The sequence below is a fragment of the Oryx dammah genome, unplaced genomic scaffold (assembly GCF_014754425.2).
Source record: "Oryx dammah isolate SB20612 unplaced genomic scaffold, SCBI_Odam_1.1 HiC_scaffold_8, whole genome shotgun sequence".
Lineage (NCBI taxonomy): Eukaryota > Metazoa > Chordata > Mammalia > Artiodactyla > Bovidae > Oryx > Oryx dammah.
The window spans coordinates 56,756,170-56,781,595 of NW_024070192.1; the positions used below are offsets into that span (position 1 = coordinate 56,756,170).

At 38.6% G+C, this 25,426-nt stretch overlaps 1 protein-coding gene across 1 annotated transcript in view; it reads right to left on the minus strand.

Annotated features, from left to right (window-relative positions):
• Nucleotides 1-25,426, minus strand: part of STXBP4 (syntaxin binding protein 4) — a 233,329-nt gene that overhangs the window by 174,684 nt on the left and 33,219 nt on the right. Inside the window, exons 6-9 of the mRNA XM_040244299.1 lie at nt 9,847-9,953; nt 9,453-9,669; nt 7,914-7,992; nt 521-615 (exon numbers count right to left, since the gene is read on the minus strand). Coding sequence (XP_040100233.1) covers nt 521-615; nt 7,914-7,992; nt 9,453-9,669; nt 9,847-9,953 — 498 coding nt within the window. The remainder of the gene's footprint in view (nt 1-520; nt 616-7,913; nt 7,993-9,452; nt 9,670-9,846; nt 9,954-25,426) is intronic.

The window sequence follows — 25,426 nt, forward strand, 5'->3', positions numbered from 1 at the left end:
CCTAAATGTAAAAAATCATTATCCACAAAAACTGACAGCAAAGTAGAGGCTGTGAACCTTTAGCACTATATCTATTTTTATATTTAAAAAACAAATGAACAACCCAAAAACTTTCATATATTTTTGCTGTCAGCTCCCAGGTAACCTGAGAGGGAAAGTTTTAAAATCTTTTGCTGCTTATAATTTTTCTTTTTTAATCACCTTGTTTCTTTTATAAATAGAAATTCTCAATATAAAGTTATCCTCCATATGATTTTTTGGGTACATTGCTACCATTTTCTTTTTATCTAGTAGGTTTATATTTTGTTGTTTAGGATTTAGCTTCCCTTCACTTTTTCAAAAATTGAATAACGGGGTATTACTTCCTTGTACTTATTGCCATTACAGGTTTGAAGTCTAATTAACTGCAAATGGATAACTCAAGAAACTAATGGCTCCGATCTTTCATCCTCACAAAGAATGACAATACTTCCTTGCTATAGTTTCACGGAAGAAAAATGAAAAAATTTCAAGTATTTACCATTTCTAGTTTCTCTACCTTAACGCGAACAGATGGATTTAGGGAAATCTTCTTTCCTTGTGGCCCATAGTTATCAGTCCAAGCAGGGGCAATATCTAAGAGACAACAGGGTACACATTAATTGGAAATTTAATTGGAATAGAACTTTTCATTTGACAGGAGGTGTTCTTGGCTCCTGCTGTTCAGAAAGAATTCTGGCTAATCAGTTGGCAGCTTTCAGTTTTGTTTTCATTATTTTTTATTCTTTAAATCTAAAATGTATCATCTAGACCAACTTCACTTAAGCCCTAAAAGACATGGTCTAAAAAGAGTAGCCAATTATGCATTAAGTCCCACAGAAATATTAATTTAAAATACAAACATACATCCCACCACTTACCCTGTCATCATAATGCCTTAATTGCAAAATGAAAAGTCTTTTTTTCTTCCAAACTTAGTAAAATCATATTAGAAATTCAAAAAGGTCATAATTTCTCTTCGGCAGAAGTAGTTTGCTATATGAGGTCTGAAGGTACTATGGAAAAACTCACAAACGCAAACTGTTTCAAGGTTGCACGTAAAGTATGATTAGTCTGAGAACTTCTTGAACTGAAAATCCTATTTCTTATTTTACAGAAGGGTTATATTTTGAGGAGCATAAATGATTCTCAAGAGTTGAATGTCAGGTACCTCTCACCCATTCTCTAACGCCTTCTCAGTATACCCTGACTATTTAGACAAGCTCTATCCTTGCTGTATAAGTAAACACCAGGTGTCCCAAGTGACTAGAATCTGAAACATTATTTGCCTTAATATGCCAAATTTTCTCAGATTTCTGCAAATCATGTCAATCCTTGTATCTAAATTGTCACCATTCTAAATACACTTTTAAATGGTATTTTACTAGTTCTACATAGAAACAAGAGGAAGAGAAAAAACTTTTTAAAATGTCACATTTTTATGCAGTGTTTTAATTTTTTTTTTAATTTCTCAGAGCATCTGTCTCTAAGTACAAAATGATTTGCATTCTCTTTCCTAAGAACATAAGAAGTGCATATGAAAATAAATAGTCTTCCTCTAAACCTTTAACACTTCCTTAACATTCTATGTAGAATCTTGAATATAACTTATAGGTGTCAAGATCATAAAAAAAAAAAAAACAGTTACTGACTTTTAACTTTAAATGGAATTCAAAGGTTGAGAAAGACTGATTTTAGTATAATAGAATTTTTACAAATTTGACAAAGGCAACAAAGATGTCTTTTTACTGTGATACCTAATTGTTGGCCAAGGGCTAAAAATAAATTACAAATACATTCTTTTTCCTCTTAAGAGAAATTTTTTGCCAAACTTGAAGTGTAGCATAAAAAGTCAGCATGGAGTAAAGTGCTACGGAAACCCAAGTGGGAGATAAGTCAAACCTTATCTTTCCTTTGCAGGGGTGGACACGTGGGTCTTGACAATGACTCTGCAGCCTGGTCCCTGACCTGCATCAATCTACACAAGGCGGACCCAAGCTAACTTGATCATGGGCTCAGACCGAGACTAACCCTGAGGGTGAATTACTCAATTCAAGCGTGCGTGGAAGGGTGTAGAGGAGACAAAAGAGAGGGCAGGACAGGGACACATACCAAGGCATGTGTTTTTGCTTATGTTTTCCTCAGTTCAGTCAGTTCAGTTCAGTTGATCAGTCATGTCCGACTCTTTGTGACCCCATGAATCGCAGCACACCAAGCCTCCCTGTCCATCACCAACTCCCAGAGTTCACTCAAACTCACGTCCATCGAGTCCGTGATGCCATCCAGCCATCTCATCCTCTGTCGTCCCCTTCTCCTCCTGCCCCCAATCCCTCCTAGCATCAGACTCTTTTCCAGTGAGTCAACTCTTCTCATGAGGTGGCCAAAGTACTGGAGTTTCAGCTTTAGCATCATTCCTTCCAAAGAACACCCAGGGCTGATCTCCTTTAGAATGGACTGGGTGGATCTCCTTGCTGTCCAAGGGACTCTCAAGAGTCTTCCCCAACACCACAGTTCAAAAGCATCAATTCTTCGGTGCTCAGCTTTCTTCACAGTCCAACTCTCACATTCATACATGACTACTGAATAAACTATAGCCTTTACTAGATGGACCTTTGTTGGCAAAGTAATGTGTCTGCTTTTGAATATGCTATCTAGGTTGGTCATAACTTTCCTACATCCAGGCATAAACATTCCCTATGTGCAACAGTGGATATAAGAGAAAAGTAGTGCAAGAGTTGGACAAGACTTAGCAACTAAACCACCATGCTTAGTTTTAGGCAGGAAGTCTTTATGTACATAAGGGCATTAATCAACAATAACCACAGTGACACAGGTATTATTATTTCCAACTAAAAATGATGAGACCAAGAACCCAAAAGGTAAAGAAACTAGCACAAGATCACACTGTAAGTAGGTGACCATGTAGGATTCTAATCTCTTATGACTTCTTAAACCAATTGTTTAAATGTGTCAATATCTTTCATCATTAGTCTTCTCATTAGTAAAGCAGGAAGAATAAAACAGATCACTTCACAGGAACTGTAATGATAAAATTAAAAACCATAGAAAACTACTATGAAAACTATGCTTGCGTGTGTGCTAAGTTGCTTCAGTCGTGTCTGACTCTTTGTTACCCCCATGGACTGTTACCCGCCAGGCTCCTCTGTCCATGGGGATTTTCCAAGCAAGAATACTGGAGTGAGTCGCCGTGCCCTCCTCCAGCGTATCTTCCCAAACTAGGAATCAAATCCATATCCCTTAGTCTATCTGCATTTGCAGGTGGGTACTTAACTACTAGGGCCACTGGGGAAGCCCATGTAAACTATAAAGTACTGTTAATAGTCATACAGACATACAAAGATTAAACAGGAGATTAATGTAAAATTATACTAACCTCTCAATGGCTTACCAAAATCTCTCTTCTAGCCAAGCATCCCCTAAATCGTTACCTTGAGCCAAAACTTTAGGAGGATCTAGGCATAAATCATGCATTCGTGCATGCCGTAATTCATGGTAGGTTGATCCGGAAAGCACCCATCACAGACAGTCTGCCTCAACTTCCAGCGTCCCTCTCAGTTTCAGCCTTGAGCACTTTATTTACTCATGTGGTGGGTGGGTGCGGTGGGGGGCGGGGGGTGAGAATTTTCAAACTGTGGCTTATTTCTCTTGGATCTTCTCTTCCTTTTCTTCTTTTTAGAAGAAAGGAAATAATGTTTTATGAGTGCAAAAATCAATGCCATTTGGTTAATACTATGAACCTTCCCATGGATGTTTTCCTCATCACTAGCTTGTTTTCAGTTATAAAAGCCTTACTGTAGGAGAATTAAGGCTTCTGCTGTGGTAAAGTTAAAGTAATGGTTGTCTTTCTTCATGCAATAATTCTTTACTGACTTCCTCAGGAATGTCTTTAGTGTGGTTTTAGCTTCCTCATAATTCAGCTTATGGCAGTAGTAAACAGCTGTATTCGGAAATATGAAATTTATATAACAGAATAGTTTCTAAAGGCATACTCAAGTATAAAGTGGATTTAAAAAATTCTAACCAGTTTTACTGGCTTCCCTGGTAGCTCAGCTGGTAAAGAATCTGCCTGCAATGCAGGAGACACCAATTCAATTCCTAGGTTGGGAAGATACCTTGGAGAAGGGATAGGTTACCCATTCCAATATTCTTGGGCCTCCCTGGTGGATGCGATGGTAAAGAATCTGCCTGTAATATGGGAGACCTGGTTCGATCCCTAGGTTGGGAAGATCCCCTGGAGGAGGGCATGGCAACACACTCCAGTATGCTCGACTGGAGAAACCCATGGACAGAGGAGCCTGGTGGGCTACAGTCCATGGGGTCACAAAAGAGTCAGACATGACTGAGCGACTAACTACATCCAGTTTTACACTTCAGAATGCTTTTGAGATGGGAACAGGGGTAGATTTGCTTCATTAAGTTTATTTTTGTTGAGATTATATTAACATTCACGTATTTTTAAGATTAATAAATACCAGCTGGCTGAAGGAGTTTAGATGTGGCAGTTAAGGACCTAATTTGGGAATTCATAAATAACTAAACAAGTCACAATGTATGTCAGTTACCTACAGAATTTAGAGCTGACTTTGTTTTTTTCCCCTCAGAAATATCTTGTCTACTAAATTCTTATGGAAGAAAATGGTTCATCCTACAGTCAATTTCATTTTAACTCTAAAAAAGTTTCCCATTCTAACTGCATTTTAATATTTACATAGAGCTTACTCACTCAAATAAATTTTTCAGTAGATTATTTTTCTACAACAAAATCAAGCATCATTTCTTATAGTCACTGATGTAAATTTAGCCCAGTTCATTCATTACTGTAGGATCTCCTTGCTCTAACTGGAGTTGCCTCCTAGGATCACTTGACATGTAGCTCATCCTTAATTTTTTGCTTTTGATGATGGTGCCTCATTCACTTAGGATGATCTCTTATCTTCATCCATCCATTGGCGTTTATCACTTCTTTCAAGATATAGATGATGTCTGACTTTTGCCAGGAAATTTTTCCCTATTGGTTTCTGTATCTTGTTCAGTCACTCAGTCACGTCTGACTCTTTGTGGCCCACCTGGCTCCTCTGTCCATGGAATTTTCCAGACAAAAATACTGGAGCAGATTGCCATTTCCTAGTTAAGGGGATCTTGTTGGTCAAGGATCTTACCCTCATCTCTTGTGTCTCCTGCACTGGCAGGTGGATTCTTTACCATGAACACCACCTGAGTATTTTGTGACAAGTCAGACACAATGTACTAGCTTCAGGGGTAGAGGGGGAGGATGTTGAATTGAAAGACAGAAGCTTTCACTTCTGCTCTAAAAAATACGTCCTGGAATATTATCTGAGCTATATTCTAAACTTCAGTTTCTGTAAAATTAATAATAGCACAATGTACTAAGCATATTCTCTGTACCAACTACAAATTGTTTAATATACACAATCTTGTTTAATACTCATAAGAACCCCATGAGGAAACTATTTCAATATAAGCTAATTCAGCTAATAAGTTGGGAACAGAGATCTGAATCTCTAAGTCTGCATTCAGGGCCTGGTAATTAACCACTGTACTTTCCCTGTATCACACTCAGGCCACTCACGACTACTTTTCTCAGTCCACTTTGCTCATGTCTTCACATGTCTTGTGCAAGCATGTCATTCGTCAGCAAGATGGTCTGTGTGTGTGCGCCATGTGCGCTAGGTCGCTTCACTTATGTCCGACTCTTTGAGACCCTATGGACTGTCGCCTGCCAGGCTCCTCATCCATGGGATTCTTTGGGCAAGACAGTGTATTTCTACTTATTGATTTATTGACTTCTGGCTGTGCTGGGTCTTCCTTGCTGCACACAGGCTTTCTGTAGTTGCGGTGAGCACGGTCTACTCTCTGGTTGTGGTGCACAGGCTTCTTTCTCATTGTGTGGCTGCTCTTGTTGCAGAGCACAAGCTCTAGGGTGCATGGGCTCCAGTAATCATGGAATTTGGGCTTGCTAGTTGTGGTTCATGGGCTCTGGAGTGTGGGCTCAGTAGCTGTGGCACACAGGCTGAGTTACCCTGTGGCATGCGGATCTTTCCAGACCAGGGATTGAACCTGTGTCTCCTGCATTGGCAGGTGAACCACTGGAGCACAAGAGAAGTCTGACAGTATACTTCCTAAAGTACTGAAACTACTCACCGCCTGCTCTAGTCAACACAGAACATGGCAAATAGTCAAGTGGTTATCCAATAAAATAATCACACATACACATAAACAAACATACACATACACAATAGTTTCCAATCTGAATAATGAAGGTTTTTAATCTCATATTTTGACAATATACTATTAACTATCTCATGAGAAATATTCTAGCTCCTCTATAATTCTTACTGAACCATGATGTACGTGACATACTCAGTAAACACTTACTGAATAAATAAATGGCTAAAAGACATGTTAAGTAGTTCAATTGTTTTCAAAATTAAAAACAAGTGGCATAAATGCCTCCGTACCACTGTTTGCTTCTTTCATCTATCTTCTTTTTCTCACATGGGTTCCCAATTTAAAATAAAAACAATATATCAAGAGAAAGGAAATTAATTATGTAAAGGAAATAATACTAAATAAGTTTCTAAAGGTCAACAAATCCCACTAAGTAAAAAGGCATATAATTGATGGTTAAAAATTGTTCCTAATGCACTGGTAAATACTGCTCCAAGTCAGGGAAACAACTATGGAATCCACTATAAATTCCTGTTAAGCATAGGAGCTATGTGCTATGGTCTGAATGTTGTGTCCTCGCAAAATTTCTATGCTGAAATCCTAACCCCCAAGATCATGGTATTAGAAACTGGGGCCATTGGGAGGTGCTTAGAGCATGAAGGTGAAGCCCTCATGAATGGAATTAGTGTTCTTATAAAAGAGAACCCACAGTGCCCCCTAGACTTTTCTACCATTTGAAGACACAATGAGAATTGCAACCACAAGAAGGCTTTCTCTCAGACCATGCTGGCACCATGACCCTGGACTTCCAGCCTCTAAAACTGTGAGAAATAAATGTCTGTTGTTTATAAGTTACCCAGTCTGTGGTATTTTGCTAAAGTAATCCAGACTATTGACACTATAAAATTCTTACTAACTCATTTTGCAGTTTTAATCTACACAATGATACCAAAAATTAAAACATATAAGTAACAATTTTCTTAATAGACATAAAATTAACTCTTCTTTTCTACACAATTTTTAATAAGGATAGTTTTTTTCTTTAATTTGTTTTCTCATTTAATTTTTGGAGAAAATTTAAGGGGAAGATTGTGTTCTTGAGCCTAGAAAAATTTTATTGATTAATAAAAATCCTTTTTTTATGGGTAACTTACACAATTAATCCTTTATTGTTTAAAAACATCAATAAGTCATTTCATGAAAATTGAGAACCAATAGTACTGAATTCATAATACTAAAGTGTTTTCCAATTTATATCTATATAATCTCTTCCAAGGAAAATAAAACATATTTCTTTTCTTAAGCCATGCTCCCTTCTATAATTTCTCTGAAAGCTGCATTTAATATACCTCACCAGGATTTCACTAAAAGGGCAAGGAAACCTAATCTTGATTTAAAGAAGAGTTTTCATTATGTGGTTTTAACAGACCATTGATTATTACAGCTTCATAGATACTATTATGATAATTTATCTTTTAAAATTACAACCCTTTGTTCAGGAAAATTTTCAATAAAAGTCATAATCTAACAGAGAGCACTGCATGATAGATTATTTTTGCTCTCTTATTCAATGAAGAAAAAAGAAATAACGCACTCTTCTTTAAAGTCTGCTGTCACATTCTGCACTCCTCACTGAGACAGTAATTGAAAAAATAACAGGAAAAGGGAATTAAATGTGCACTTACCTGTATTAGACATATCTGTAGGGCTGTTGTCTGAAGAAGTAATTGGAATCTGTTCTGTTTTCTTGTATCCAGTTTTTATCTAAGAAAGAAAATGAGGAATATGAAATGTCATTTTCTAAAGTAGGTCAAAGACCAGACTAGGAGTTCATGTTAACATAAAAAGAATGATTAATGAGATTAAAGCAATAGTCCCGAAAATATGAAACCTTTAAAATTTTGGTATATTCACCTTCAAACAAAGCAATTCAGAATTAAAGTAACAACTGCTTTTAGCTCTACCATAACCAAGGACAACAAAATATAAGGCTATGTACCATGTCTCTGAAAAGGTATTATAACCCCAAATGAAAAATATAAGAGCTAAGAGAAAATCTTAAACTCTATATCTGATTAGCATGGACCCAAAACTGAAGATACCTATGATGAATTATATCCCACTGACTAAAAGCCTACTTGAGTTTCAAGTTTGTTTTATAGAGTATATGTTCTATTCTATAATTCATTATTAACTATACTGTAACGATTAGTAATTACAGTCATCCCTTTGTATCTGGCAGTTCTGCATCTGCAGATTCAATCAAAAGCAAATTGAAGCTATTTTTAAAAAATTCCAGAAAGTTCCAAAAAGCAAAACTTGAATTTGCAGCACCAGCAACTATTTACATAGCATTTATACTATATTAGCTATTACGAGTAATCTAGAGATGATATAAAGTATATGGGGAGGGTATGCATAGATTATATGCAAATACAACACCATTGTATACAAGAAACTTTAGTATCCTTAGATTCCGGTATCTGCTATGGGGGCTGTGGGAGGAGGTTGTCCTGGATATCTACAGACATCAAAGGATGACTGTAATTATATTGATTTCCATGTAGAAACTTCCCCTTTTGTGTGATTCACTGGAAGAGACCCTGATGCTGGGAAAGATTGAAGGCAGGAGGAGAAGTGGGTGACAGAGGATGAAATGGTTGGATGGCATTGCCAACTCAATGGACATGAGTCTGAACAAACTCTAAGAGACAGTGAAGGACAGGGAAGCCTGATATGCTGCAGTCCATGGGGTCGCAGTCAGACATGACTTAGCAACTGAACAACAACAAGGTGAATTCTATTCCAGTATACGCATGTGAGGGAACAATATCCACCGACACAGTGTAGACAAGAGCTGAGGAACAGAAAGGAAGATTGTTCACCTTCAGTCAAGCAGAAAATAGAAAGAAAATAATGAATGGAATAATATGAGAGACTATCTGAAAATAAATATAACATTTCATATCACAGTTTTGAGTGATATCTAAGCATATCTTTGTGATGCCATTGTGATTATGATTTTCTTGACATAGGATACATTCACCTGAAAAATTATTAATAGCACAGCATAAAAATCTTAAACAAAAAAGATCTTTCAAGGAAACACCAATTGGTTAACAAAACTATATTATCAAAATTATAGTTCTATTATGTATACATCAAACATAATGACACACAGGAGTTTATGGACAATGTAAACAAACAGAGAAATACAAGATTACCTGATTCCTCCTAAAAGAAGGTAAAATGGCATCTGTAGATCTGGGAGTGGATGAAGTCTTTGGAATTAGTATTTCAGGAGAAGAAATAAGGCTAAATTTTGAGGCTTGAGGTCCATATTCTCCTGTAGCTTGTAAAAGGGATGAACAAGATGGATTTTCTAGATGGCTGCTGTCAGATTTCTGTCTTATGAATGCTATCTCCCAAGCAGATTCTGACCTAGCATTAAGAGAAATCACTTTATGGATACAGTACAATTGAATTCTAAGATGACATTTCAAATATTAGCAAAAAAGACTTGTTTTGGGTCTAAAGTAAGTACTAAGACAACTTAAATTTCTATTTTTAGGGAGACATGCTAAATGATTCATTCTATCTTATGGTTAGAATAGTTACCTCAACTTGGCTCTGGTAATTATGCTTTTTGCTTCTTCAAATGATACACCAATCATGGACTCTCCGTTTACTGAGACAAGTTGATCTCTTGGTTTCAAACGTCCATCCTAATAAAAATAGTAATATTTGTAAAGAAACTGATTAAGGTGTTTCTTAAAAACATTATTGACACAATTTTAAAAATTCCAATTAATTTACTTTAATTGGAGCCTAATTGCTTCACGATATTGTGGTGTTTTCTGCCGACAATGACATGAATCAGCCAGGTGTACGTGTGTCTCCAGGTCCTGAACCTCTTCCCACCTCCCTCCCCATCCGATCCCTCTGGGTTGTCCCAGTGCACCAGCTTTGAGTGCCCTGCTTCATGCGTCAAGCTTGCACTGGTCATCTATTTCACATACAGTAGTACACACGTTCCAATGCTATTCTCTCAAATCATCCCACTCTTGCCTTCTCCCAGAGTACAAAACTCTGTTCTCTATACATGTGGTCTTTTGCTGTCTCACATATTGGCTTGTCGTTACCATCTTTCTAAATTCCATATATATGTATTAATATATTGTATTGGTGTTTTTCTTTCTGACTTACATCACTCTGTATAATAGACTCCAGTTTCATCCACCTCATTAGACCTGAGTCAAATGTGTTCTTTTTAAAAGATGAGTAATATTCCATTGTGTATATGTACCACAGCTTTCTGTTCCATTTGTCTACCGATGGACATCTAGGCTGCTTCCATGTGGTAGCTATTGTAAACAGTGTTGTGATGAAAACTGGGGTACACGTGTCTCTTTCAATTCTGGTTTCCTTGGTGTATATGCCCAGCATTGGGATTGCTGGGTTGTTTGGCAGTTCTATTTTCAGCTTTTTAAGGAATCTTCACACTGTTCTCCATAGTGGCTGTACTAGTTTGCATTCCCACCAACAGTGTAATTAAGATACTCTCTCCAGCATTTATTGTTTGTAGACTTTTTCATGGCAGCCAACTGACCAGCATGAAATGGTACCTCATTGTGACTTACATTTCTCTAATAATGAGTGATATTGAGCATCTTTTCATGTGCTTGTTAGCCATCTGTATGCCTTCTTTGGAAAATGTCTGTTTAGTTTTTCGGCCCATTTTTTGATTGGGTCACTTATTTTTCTGGTATTGAGCTGCTTGTATGTTTTTGAGATTAACTGTCCACTGCTTCATTTCCTATTATTTTCTCCCATTCTGAAGTCTGTCTTTTCACCTTGCTTATAGTTTCCTTCATTGTGCAAAGCTTTTAAGTTTAATTAGATCTGATAGATAGAATGTCTGATGAACTATGGACTGAGGTTCCTGACACTGTACAGGAGACAGGAATCAAGACCATCCCCATGGAAAAGAAATGCAAAAAAACAAAATGGCTATCTGGGGAGGCCTTACAAATAGCTGTGAAAAGAAGAGAAATGAAAAGCAAAGGAGAAAAGAAAAGATATAGGCATCTGAATGCAGAGTCCAAAGATTAGCAATGAGAGATAAGAAAGCTTTCCTCAGTGATCAATGCAAAGAAATAGAGGAAAACAACAGAACGGAAAAGACTAGAGATCATTTCAAGAAAATTAGAGATACCAAGGGAACATTTCATGCAAAGATGGGCTCGATAAAGGACAGAAATGGTCTGGACCTAACAGAAGCAGCAGATATTAAGAAGAGGTGGCAAGAATACACAGAAGAACTGTACAAAAAAGATCTTCACGACCAAGATAATCACAATGATCTGATCACTCACCTAGTAAGCCAGACATCCTGGAATGTGAAGTCAAGTGGGGCTTAGAAAGCATCCCTCTAAAAAAGCTAGTGGAGGTGATGGAATTCCAGTTGAGCTGTTTCAAATCTTGAAAGATGATGCTGTGAAAGTGCTGCACTCAATATGTCAGCAAATTTGGAAAATTCAGCAGTGGCCACAGGACTGGAAAAGGTCAGTTTTCATTCCAATCCCAAAGAAAGGCAATGCCAAAGAATGCTCAAACTACCACACAGTTGCACTCATCTCACATGCTAGTAAAGTAATGCTCAAAATTCTCCAAGCCAGGCTTCAGCAATACATGAACTGTGAACTTCCAGATGCTCAAGCTGGTTTTAGAAAAAGCAGAGGAGCAAGAGATCAAATTGCCAACATCCGCTGGATCATGGAAAAAGCAAGAGAGTTCCAGAAAAACATCTATTTCTGCTTTATTGACTATGCCAAAGCCTTTGACTGTGTGAATCACAATAAACTGGAAACTTCTGAAAGAGATGGGAATACCAGACCAACTGACCTGCCTCTTGAGAAATTTGTATGCAGGTCAGGAAGCAACAGTTAGAACTGGACATGGAACAACAGACTGGTTCCAAATAGGAAAGGAGTATGTCAAGGCTGTATACTGTCACCCTGCTTATATAACTTATACGCAGAGTACATTATGAGAAACACTGGGCTGGAAGAAGCACAAGCTGGAATCAAGATTGCTGGGAGAAATCTCAATACCTCAGATATGGAGATGACACCACCTTTATGGCAGAAAGTGACGAGGAACTAAAAAGGTTCTTGATGAAAGTGAAAGAGGAGAGTGAAAAAGTTGGCTTAAACCCCAACATTCAGAAAACTAAGATCATGGCATCTGGTCCCATCACTTCATGGCAAATAATGGGGAAACAGTGGCAACAGTGTCAGACTTTATTTTGGGGGGGCTCCAAAATCACTGCAGATGGTGATTGCAGCCATCAAATTAAAAGATGCTTAGTCCTTAGAAGGAAAGTTATGACCAACCTAGACAGCAAATTCAAAAGCAGAGATGTTACTTTGCCAACAAAGGTCCATCTAGTCAAGGCTATGGTTTTTCCAGTAGTCATGTATGGATGTGAGAGTTGTACTGTGAAGAAAGCTGAGCACCAAAGAATTGATGGTTTTGAACTGTGGTGCCTGAGAAGACTCTTGAGAGTCCCTTGGACTGCAAGGAGATCCACCCAGTCTATTCTGAAGGAGATTAGTCCTGGGTATTCTTCGGAAGGATTGATGCTAAAGCTGAAACTCCAATACTTTGGCCACCTCATGTGAAGAGTTGACTCATTGGAAAAGACTCTGATGCTGGGAGGGATTGGGGGCAGGAGGAGAAGGGGACTACAGAGGATGAGATGGCTGGATGGCATCACCACTTCAGACATGAGTTTGGGTGAACTCCAGGAGTTTGTGATGGACAGGGAGACCTGGTGTGCTGCAATTCATGAAGTCGCAAAGAGTAGGACATGACTGATAGACTGAACTGAACTGTGGTCCCATTCGTTCATTTTTGCTTTTATTTTCATTACTCTGGTAGATGGGTCATAGAGGATCTTGCTGTGATTTATGTCAGAGAGTGCTCTGCCTATGTTTTCTTCTAGGAGTTTTATACTTTCTCGTGTTACATTTAGATTTTTAATCCATTTTGAGTTTATTTTTTGTATGGTGTTAAAGTGTTCTAGTTTCATTCTTTTACAGGTGGATGACCAGTTTTCCCTAGATAGCATATTAAAAAGCAGACACATTACTTTGACAACAAAGGTCCGTCTAGTCAAGGCCATGGTTTTTCCAGTAGTCATGTATGGATGTGAGAGTTGGACTGTGAAGAAGGCTGAGCGCCGAAGAATTGATGCTTTTGAACTGTGGTGTTGGAGAAGACTCTTGAGAGTCCCTTGGACTGCGAGGAGATCCAAGCAGTCCATTCTAAAGGAGATCAGTCCTGGGTGTTCTTTGGAAGGAATGATGCTAAAGCTGAAACTCCAGTACTTTGGCCACCTCATGAGAAGAGTTGACTCATTGGAAAAGAGTCTGATGCTGGGAGGGATTGGGGGCAGGAGGAGAAGGGGACGACAGAGGATGAGATGGCATCACCGACTCGATGGACGTGAGTTTGAGTGAACTCTGGGAGTTGGTGATGGACAGGGAGGCCTGGTGTGCTGCAGTTCATGGGGTCACAAAGATTTGAACATGACTGAGCAACTGAACTGAACTGAACTGAACTGACCAGTTTTCCCAGCACCAATGGTTAAAGAGATTGTCTTTTCTCCATTGTATATTTTTGCTTCCTTTGTAGAAGATAAGCTGTCCATAGGGGTGTGGATTTATCTCTGGGCTTTCTATTTTGTTCCATTGATCTGTATTTCTGTCTTAGTGCCAGTACCATACTGTCTTGATGACTGTAGCTTTGTAGTATAGTCTGAAGTCAGGCAGGTTGATTCCTTCACATCCATTTTTCTTTCTCAAGACTGTTTTGGCTATTCAAGGTTTTATGTGTTTCCATACAAATTGTGAAATTATTTGTTCTAGTTCTGTGAAAAATACCATTGGTAGCTTGATGGGGATTGCACTGAATCTGTAGATTGCTTTGGGAAGTATACTCATTTTCACTATATTGATTCTTCCAATCCATGAACATGGTATATTTCTCCATCTATTTGTGTCATCTTTGACTCCTTTCATCAGTGTTTTATAGTTTTCTATACATAGGTCTTTTGTTTCTTTAGGTAAATTTATTCCTAAGTATTTTATTCTTTTCATCTTAATGGTGAATGGGATTGTTTCCTTCTCTTTTTTCTCATTGTTAGTGTTTAGGAATGCAAGGGATTTCTGTGTATTAATTTGATACAATTAAAGCAAAGCACAGTATTAGTAAAGAATGACTTAAAAGAAAAGAGTAAAAAGAAAAAAAAGAGTCCCAATAGTAAAAAGTTTTCATTAAAGTCTGGTCTGGTAATATACACGTTTTCCTTGTAGCTCAGTTTGTAAAGAATCCACCTGTGTGGGAGACCCCGGTACAATTTCTGGGTCAGGAAGATCCCCTGGAGAAGGGAAAGTCTACCCATTCCAGTAATCTTGGGCTTCCCTTGTGGCTCAGCTGGTAAAGAATCTCCCTGCAATGCGGGAGAGCTGCATTCAATTCTTGGGTTGGGAAGATTCTCTGGAGAAGGGAAATTCTACCCACTCCAGTAGTCTGGCCTGGAGAATTCCATGGACTGTATATTCCATGGGGTCACAAAGAGTCAGACACAGCTGAGTGACTTTCACTTTGCTAATATACATAAATGAAATGGAAATGTTCATGTATTCCTAGAATAAACTTTCATGTTAAGGTATCCTGAAGATATGAAGACACAGCCTGGTATAGTAGGAAAAGAAACCTGTTTTAAAAGGTCAGTTGTAGAGACAAACACAGGTCTGTCTGTGATAAAGTAGGCTAAATAATTCTAGGATATTTCAGAATATAAGACTCATTCAGTTTAGTTTCTGAGCATTCCTGTATCTTTCAACCCATCAAACATTAAGAGTTACTTCACAGTTAGAATTTTTAATAATTCAGCCAATGATCTTAACTATATTGATTCTACCCAAATTTCTGTTCATGGTCAAACATCACCTTTTTTTGGATCTGCTGTCCCTCCTGTGACTGACATAGGAACAGTTGGTTATGCAAGGAGTACTACTGACATCCTAGTAATAACAACCAATCTTAACTGGCTGCCTGGCATTGTCTTTTCCAGGGCCTATCTCTGCCAACAACTATACACGTGTGTGCTCAGTCATGTCTGACTTGTGAAACCCCATGGACTGTAGCCCACCAGGCTCCTCTGTTCAAGAATACTGGAGTGGGTTGCCACTTTCTCCTCCAGGGGATCTTCCCGACCCAGGGCCTGAACCTGCGTCTCCTGCATCTCCTGCTTTGACAGGTAGTTTCTTTAGCAATAAGCAACCTGGGAAGTCCCCCTGCCTAAAACTAGCCTAACTGTTTAAGACAAAGCATAAATGTTACAAGATTTACTGTATACATTAGGTAAGTTTTCTTCATTTTCATTTGTCTTTTAATTCAAACCGGAAAATGAAAAATGAACTCTTTTCATTTTCAGTTCGTAAGATGCTTCTCAGTCATTAGTACAAATACAGAAAGCATTATTTCTACAACTAGGGAAAAGTTTTTAAAGTTAAAAAGCATTTTTACCGTTGAGGGTATTTAAGTAAATTCCACAAATTCAAGGAAATAGTTTTTAAAAAGTCTTATCATCTAAGCTATATCCTTAGATAACTAACCTTTGATTTGAACTGCATTATATATAACAATGGTGATTTATGGTTACTTCACTGTTGAGTTGGAGAAGGAAACGGCAACCCACTCTAGTACTCTTGCCTTGAAAATCCCATGGACGGAGGAGCGTTGTAAGGCTACAGTCCATGGGGTTGCAAAGAGTCGGACACGACTGAGCGACTTCACTTCACTACTGTTGAGTAAGGATATTTTTTTAAAATGTATTTATTATTATTATCTCTTACACTGAACACTGAGTATACAGGAAGGCAAATAAACATAAACATGTTCTTTCTAATACTGTGTAATAAAATATATGATAATCTAAATGAATAATGACCCTATGACCATTCTGAAATATAAATATAAAACCACAAAGTCAATTTGATTTAAAATATATAGTATTTGAAAACTAATTTGGATTTTATAAGCATGTGATTAAATATAACTAGCCAAGTTTGAGACCACACAATTGCTATATTCACAAGAGATTTTTTTTCCCCTCCTTCCATTTGACCAATGTATGGGAACTAAAACACAATAGTAAAGCTGGAAAAGGCTAAGCAGCATGGAGAAAGTATCTACCATATGGATCTTACATGTTCAGTAAAATGAAGGAGCTGATTTTGTAATACTTTATAAAACCAAGTCTGATGACAGACTTTGGTAGCATATGCATTTAAGTCAACTATATTCAGACTATACTTAGAAACTTACATACAAGCACTTGCGATTTAATATGCTAAATATTAGTCTGAGGATGTCATTTCCTTGAGGTTAAAGTGAAATGGTAACAAACAAAGAAACAGAACAACCTTTTTGCCACAGGCAAAAAGATAAGGCTAGTAAAAGTCACCAAAGAATAAACAAAATTCTGGAGAGCTCTTAATTCTGAAAAGGAGGGTGGAAGATGTAATGGAGTGGGAAGAAAACACACAGGAAGACTTGATAGTAATGTTTTCTACTTCAGCCAGACAGTGAAGTCTAAGTGGATTCATAGGTTCATTTCACTATTATGCTTTATAAGTTAGATATCTGCTCCAATATATTTTTGTATGTGTAAAATATTACATTATTAAAAAGAAGAGAAAATTTCCATCCCATTAAAATAACTAGACTAATGCTCATGACATTTAGGGCTTCCCTGGTGGCTCAGTTGGTAAAGAATCCGCCTGCAATGAGGGAGACCCCAGTTCAATTCCGGTCAGGAAGATGCCCTGGAGAAGGAAACAGCTACCCACTGCAGTATTCTGGTCTGGAGAATTCCAAGGACTGCATAGTCCTTAGGATTGCAAAGAGTTGGACACGACTGAGTGACTTTCACTTCATGACATTTAAGCTCAACAATGTTTCTAACCAGATGAATTTTATTTTGGTTCTATATTCCAAAATTTGCATTGGAAGTAGGGTAAAATAGTGATTTTTTAAAAATCTAGCTTAAAAATAAATAAATGTCTGCTAAGTCCAACTCTATCCCATTTGGAATCTGCAAAAAATTGTTCCTTAGCATCAGCTTAAAAAGGTAGATTATAACAAATTTAATGACTACACTACTATTAACTTATATCCCAAAGCCTGGCAAAAACTTAGGGAAAGAAAGGGAACAGTGAAGGAAGCTCTGCTCCATTGAAGCAAAGCATTTAAAGGACTCTGACAAGGGGAAAAGAGTTCTTTTAGAATTGGGGTGGTGGACAGTAAATATTTGGTTATTTTTGTTTTAGTCTATACTCTTAGTATTAACAGTTCCTGGCTTTTATTACACTTCTTTGAAAAGGGAAAATTCCATGATGATGACTATAAGCCAGATGGCAGCTCCACTGTCTGTTATTTGGGCAGGAGCCTTCAGAGGCAGTGGACTGGTGAGGAGAAAAGAGAACGAGGCATGGAAACCAGATAGATCTGAATTCGAATTTGAGCTCCACAGATTGCTAGCTAAGACGTTCATAAACAATGAGAGAAGGTGAAGGAAGGGGATGCAGGGGGTGCACAATCTCATCCACAAGGAGCAAAGAACTAAATTCTAAATTGCCAAAGACAGTTCCTCTCTCTGTGTATTTTATAGAAACCAAAGCTTGTTGTCAGCATTATGGAGAAAAGGCCTTCAGAAGACAGAAGTCGGCAACAGGGTTGAGGTGACCTACCTTCTCCCACAATCTCTTCTCTGGCCACACGGTATTGGCCATACAGAGAAAAAAGCTCTCAGAAAGGCAATTTAACACATCTTATATTAATATTAAGGTACACTAATGTACTGAAGTTGTATTTTCCAGGAAGACAAGAGTCAGAGAAGAGAGGAAGAAAGTCTCTGACTGTGGCTTCTGGTGTTTATATATATTTTTCTTTCTAAAAAGTACTTGCAGCAGTTTTTTTTTTTTTTTTTCCCTTTTGCTTCCAAGAACAAGATCTTAGCTGATCATGTGAATTTCTGAACTGGTTTAAAAGTCAGAACCTGCAATCTAAAACAAAGCTATTTCTGTAAAAGCCTGGCATTCAAAGCCCATGAATTCTGCCCCAGCTTGATTAATGTGTCTGAGAAGATAGTGACTTCAGGGATTTGCCAAGGCCTCTTCCACACTGTCTAGATTCTGATTCAGCACTTACTGAGCAACCTCACAACATGACAGGCAAGGTGCCAAGCACTTTCACACACCCAGCTTCAGTCTGAATTCTTTCATGTTGACATTTATAAAGATGTTGAAATAATAATGTATTCTTGAATACTTCTGTTAAAAACTGCCAACATTGTCCATTTCATATTATAACGACCATTACACAGTTTTCCAAACAACGTCTATTACCACAGCATCAGAAACTATCCACACAGCCTGACTAACTCAGTATTCCTCACTACAAAGATTGCTCCTGCGAGCTTTTAGATTCTTTTCCCATAATTTCAATAAGTGTCAATGGAGGTGTCCTCTCACAATACTAGTTATTAACGTGAATGCAGGTAATTTATTTAATCTCCATGAGACTCATTTTCTTAGCTGCGAGGTGGGGAATAAATACCTATTGCACAAGGTTGCTGTGATAATTAAATAACGTATATAAAATCCTAACACATTGTAGGTGTTACGGAGACGTGAATCAGAATCCCATATCTGTTGAAGGCAATTTTCACAGTGATAGCAAATTTAATCCTCCCAGTCCTCAAATTAAGAACCCCTGCTGATTGCCCACTGAAGGGAAAAGTTGAAACTCGTGAATTTCCCAAACCTAGAACAACAAACTAGATGCAACCTACTTTTTCTAGCCTCATATCCTCTTTCCCTCCTCAGCATATAAATTCTTCATCCTATTTTGAGAAAATGTTCTTCAAACTTGCAAAGGTCTTTCAAACTGTAATGTGCTTATACATATTAATTCTTGTCTAGAATGCCACCACTCACCTTGACACTTCTGTCTGATGAACACTCATTTAAACTTCACTGCCAAATTCAAACATTATCTCTGCTGTAGGTTTTCTCCAGCTCCCAAGATTTACTTTACTGTCCCTTTCTCTTTGCTCCAAAAGTACTTTCACTTATCTATATTACTGTACTTACTCCATACTGTCCTTATTTGTTTGCATATCTTTTTCTTCCCCATTAGACTATATTACTTCAGCAACTCCAAAATTAGCAGCACACATTCTTTCAACTGACCAGAACAATGGCCTTCTCATGGTTATTTCCCTGAGCATGGTGCCAAGTATACAACAGGTCCACAATAAATAAGAAACGCCCAGGAAACACTGAAGAAATTAAGGTGGCTCTAACACAAATAACAGCAGCAAAGGAGAAAAGTGTGTGACACAGTGATGTGAATCTTCTTGGCTGCTACTGCTTTAGCTCTCACCAAAGGACTGCTTTCTTTGCCTCCTGTCATCTAGAGACCTTTGTCCTACCTATCCAAAAAGCCTTCGTCCCAGCTCCAGAGACACACTCAGCAAATCCTGAAAATAGATTTCTTTTCAAAGTTAGATATGTCCAGCTATAATCCTTTGTGAGCAATTACTACTAGCATCCATTAATATGATCTTTGTCTTAATCTGTAAGATTGGACCAAAAAAAAAAATCCTGAATATATCACATCTCAGCTCAGTTCAGTTCAGTCCCTCAGTCGTGTCCGACTCTTTGCGACTCCATGAATTGCAGCATGCAAGGACTCCCTGTCCATCACCAACTCCCGGGGTTCACTCAGACTCACGTCCATCGAGTCCGTGATACCATCCAGCCCTCTCATCCTCTGTTGTCCCCTTCTACTCCTGCCCCCAATCCCTCCCAGCATCAGAGTCTTTTCCAGTGAGTCAGCTCTTCGCATGAGGTGGCCAAAGTACTGGAGCTTCAGCTTCAGCATTACTTCCTCCAAAGAAATCCCAGGGCTGATCTCCTTTAGAATGGACTGGTTGGATCTCCTTGCAGTCCAAGGGACTCTCAAGAGTCTTCTCCAACACCACAGTTCAAAAGCATCAATTCTTTGGCACTCAGCTTTCGTTGCAGTACAACTCTCACATCCATACACGACCCCTGGAAAAACCATAGCCCTGACAAGATGGACCTTTGTTGGCAAAGTAATGTCTCTGCTTTTCAATATGCTGTCTAGGTTGGTCATAACTTTTCTTCCAAGGAGTAAGCGTCTTTTAATTTCATGGCTGCAATCACCATCTGCAGTGATTTTGGAGTCCCCTCAAAATAAAGTCTGACACTATTTCCACTGTTTCCCCATCTATTTGCCATGAAGTGATGGGACCAGATGCCATGATCTTCGTTTTCTGAATGTTGAGCTTTAAGTCAACTTTTTCACTCTCCACTTTCACTTTCATCAAGAGGCTTTTTAGTTCTTCACTTTCTGCCATAAGGGTGGTGTCATCTGCATATCTGAGGTGATTGAGATTTCTCCCGGCAATCTTGATTCCAGCTTGTGCTTCTTCCAGCCCAGCATTTCTCATGATGTACTCTGCATAGAAGTTAAATAAGCAGGGTGACAATATACAGCCTTGATGTACTCCTTTCCCTATTTGGAACCAGTCTGTTGTTCCATGTCCAGTTCTAACTGTTGCTTCCTCACCTGCATACAAATTTCTCAAGAGGCAGGTCAGGTGGTCTGTTATTCCCATCTCTTTCAGAGTTTTCCACAGTTTATTGTGATCCACACAGTCAAAGGCTTTGGCATAGTCAGTAAAGCAGAAATAGATATTTTTCTGGAACTCTCTTGCTTTTTCGATGATCCAGCAGATGTTGGCAATTTGATCTCTGGTTCCTCTGCCTTTTCTAAAACCAGCTTGAACATTTGGAAGTCCACGGTTCATGTATTGCTAAAGCCTGGCTTGGAGAATTTTGAGCATTACTTTACTAGTATGTGAGATGAGTGCAATTGTGTGGTAGTTTGAGCATTCTTTGGCATTGCCTTTCTTTGGAATTGGAATGAAAACTGACCTTTTCCAGTCCTGTGGCCACTGCTGAGTTTTCCAAAGTTGCTGGCATATTGAGTGCAGCACTTTCACAGCATCATCTTTCAGGATTTGAAACAGCTCAACTGGAATTCCATCACTTCCACTAGCTTTTTTAGAGGGATGCTTTCTAAGCCCCACTTGACTTCACATTCCAGGATGTCTGGCTCTAGGTGAGTGATCACACCATCGTGATTATCTTGGTTATGAAGATCTTTTTTGTATAGTTCTTCTGTGTATTCTTGCCACCTCTTCTTAATATCTTCTGCTTCTGTGAGGTCCAGACCATTTCTGTCCTTTATCGAGCCCATCTTTGCATGAAATGTTCCCTTGGTGTCTCTAATTTTCTTGAAGCGATTTCTAGTCTTTGCCATTCTGTTGTTTTCCTCTATTTCTTTGCATTGATCACTGAGGAAGGCTTTCTTATCTCTCCTTGGTATTCTTTGGAACTCTGCATTCAGATGCTCGTATCTTTCCCTTTATCCTTTGCTTTTTGCTTCTCTTCTTTTCACAGCTATTTGTAAGGCCTCCCCAGACAGCCATTTTGCTTTTTTGCAATTTTTTTCCATGGGGATGATCTTGATCCCTCTCTCCTGTACAATGTCATGCACCTCTGTCCATAGTTCATCAGGCACTCCATCTATCAGATCTAGGCCCTTAAATCTATTTCTCACTTCCACTGTATAATCATAAGGGATTTGATTTAGGTCATACCTGAATGGTCAAGTGGTTTTCCCTACTTTCTTCAGTTTAAGTCTGAATTTGGCAATAAGGAGTTCATGATCTGAGCCACAGTCAGCTCCTGGTCTTGTTTTTGTTGACTGTATAGAGCCTCTCCATCTTTGGCTGCAAAGAATATAATCAATCTGATTTCGGTGTTGACCATCTGGTGATGTCCATGTGTAGAGTCTTCTCTTGTGTTGTTGGAAGAGGGTGTTTGCTATGACCAGTGTATTTTATTGGCAAAACTCTATTAGTCTTTGCCCTGCTTCATTCTGCATTCCAAGGCCAAATTTGCCTGTTACTCCAGGTGTTTCTTGACTTCCTACTTTTGCATTCCAGTCCCCTATAATGAAAAGAACATCTTTTTTGGGTGTTAGTTCTAAAAGGTGTTATAGGTCTTCATAGAACCATTAAACTTCAGCTTCTTCAGCATTACTGGTTGGGGCATAGACTTGGATTACTGTGATACTGAATGGTTTGCATTGGAGACGAACAGAGATCATTCTGTCATTTTTGAGATTGCATCCAAGTACTGCATTTCAGACTCTTTTGTTGACCATGATGGCTACTCCATTTCTTCTAACGGATTCCTGCCCACAGTAGTAGAAATAATGGTCATCTGAGATAAATTCACCCATTCCAGTCCATTTTAGTTCTCTGATTCCTAGAATGTTGAGGTTCACTCTTGCCATCTCCTGTTTGACCACTTCCAATTTGCCTTGATTCATGGACCTGACATTCAAGGTTCCTATGCAATACTGCTCTTTACAGCATCGGACCTTGCTTCTATCACCAGTCACATTCACAACTGGCTATTTTTTTTTTTTTTGCCTTGGCTCCATCCCTTCATTCTTTCTGGAGTTATTTCTCCACTGATCTCCAGTAGCACTTTGGGCACCTACTGACCTGGGGAGTTCCTCTTTCAGTATCCTATCATTTATCATATCTAAGATCCATAATACTGATTATGAAATATATCATTATTTTATGTAGTGCTGAATAATATGCTGCCAGTTACACCATGACCTTTACTGTAAGACCCATTTCAATTTCAGAGATGCTAGAGAGAAAATATATATATACAGACATATGTACACACACAAACACCTATGTGTGTGTACAGAACTTCCCAGGTGGTACTAGTGGTAAAGAATGCACCTGCCAATACAGGAGACATAAAAGATACGAGGTTGATCCCTGGATTGGGAAGATCCCCTGGAGCAGGGCATAGCAACCCATTCTAGTATTCGTGCCTTTGTCTTCATGGACAGAAGAGACTGGCAGACTGCAGTCCACGCGGTCACAGAGTCAGACATGACTGAAACAACTTAGCAAGCACACATGTGCATGTACATACGCACGTAATTACTTATCTATATATCTGTTTTATAAATATTGGTGTGTATCGATATGCATACAGTCATTTCTCGGTGTTGGATACCAAAATCCATGGATGCTCAAGTCCCTTACATGAAATGCTATTATAGTTGCATGAGATCTATGCACACCCTCCCTGTATACTTTAAAACATCTCTAGATTACTTATCATACCTAATACAATGCAAATGCTATGTAAATAATTGCTTTATGGCAGATTCACGTTTATTTTTTTGGAATTTTCTGGAATTTGCTTTTTGAATGTTTTCAATTTGTGGTTGGTTGAGCCCATAGTTTTGGAACCTAAGGATATGGAGGGCTGACTGTACGTGTGTGTGTGTACCCTAGAATCAGGTAAATAAAATAAATCTGGTTTGAAGAAAAATGTCTGATTCCTGCCTGCTCTCCTTACAGTATTAGCAGAGAAAGAAGAAAAAAAAGTATTGTTCAGAATTAGACACAAAGAGCTAGGAAGAAAAGGCACTTTGATGTGGACCCCAGATGGTGGCAGTCAAATGGTAAACAGGCAAATCAGTAATTCTCAGCAACATGACTAAAGAATTACTCATTCATTGGTTATTAATTTAGTAATTAATATGTGTCAGGTACCATGCTTTTGAACTGTGGTGTTGGAGACTCTTGAGAGTCCCTTGGACTGCAAGGAGATCCAACTAGTCCATTCCAAAGGAGATCAGTCCTGGTGTTCTTTGGAAGGACTGATGCTAAAGCTGAAACTCCAATCCTTTGGCCACCTCATGCAAAGAGTTGACTCATTGGAGAAGAGTCTGATGCTGGGAGGGATTTGGGTCAGGAGGAGAAGAGGACAACAGAGGATGAAATGGCTGGATGGCATCACGGACTCGATGGACGTGTCTGAGTGAACTCCGGAGTTGGTAATGGACAGGGAAGCCTGGTGTGCCGCAATTCATGGGGTCGCAAACAGTCGGACACGACTGAGCGACTGAACTGAACTGATGATAACTTAAACAAAAGTAATGTCAGTAAAGATCAAGAAGACTGATGGATTCAAGAACTGTTTAGAAACAGTCAACAGTAAATACTAATGAATTAGATATGGGTGTTAAGGGAGAGGAAGTAGTTAGGATGAGATCTGTTTTTTTGACTTTTGCAACTGGAAGGTGTCATTCACAGAAACTGGGAACACTGGCAGAAGGTCTGTTTGGGGAGAAATGGGTAGATGAAGGTATGACGTGACTATCATAAATCCTGCCTCAGACAAGTTGCATGTGAAATGCCTTGAAGAGATCCAAGTGGAAATGTGGATCAGACAATCGGATATGTGTGTATGAAGGTCAAAGGAATGTCCCCTTCCCAAAATTTCTAAGACTGAACACTGAGGACTCCAAACTGATACGGAATTGGCTGGTGGAGAGAAAAGAGCCTTGGAGTTCCCATATTTAATCCTTCCCTTAACTCAGTACCTAGTATAGTTGTTCCCAACCTATAGGCTACCTCTAGCTCTTAGAGCTAGGAGAATCAAGAATCTTCTTTCCTACTTAAAGCAGAAAAAACATTTCAAGATGTTTCAAGTTTGAACTCTGAATACATTTTTTCAAAGAAACATGACCATTTTGGTTACTGAACCAGTATTCTATCTCATATCTTCCAAGAGGAAAAATATTTTTAAGTGTGTATGAGGGGGAATAAGCTTGAGATTGGCTATATTATTACCTCTGAAACAATATAATGTTAAAATTACAGCAAGTGAAAGCACTCATATACATCTGAAAAATATTAACAGTTGCTCAGTGTACCAACTTAATAAAGATAACCTATGAGCCTCTGTTTCCTATTCTGTGACTATACATGCAGAAATTTTGTGCAGATTAGAAGTTTTAACAAGCCTAACACAGTATTTGTTGTTGCTGTTGTTTAGTCGCTCAGTCATATCTGACTCTTTGTGACACCACAGACTGTAGCCCACCAGGCTCCTTTGTCCATGGGACTTTTTGGGTAAGAACACAG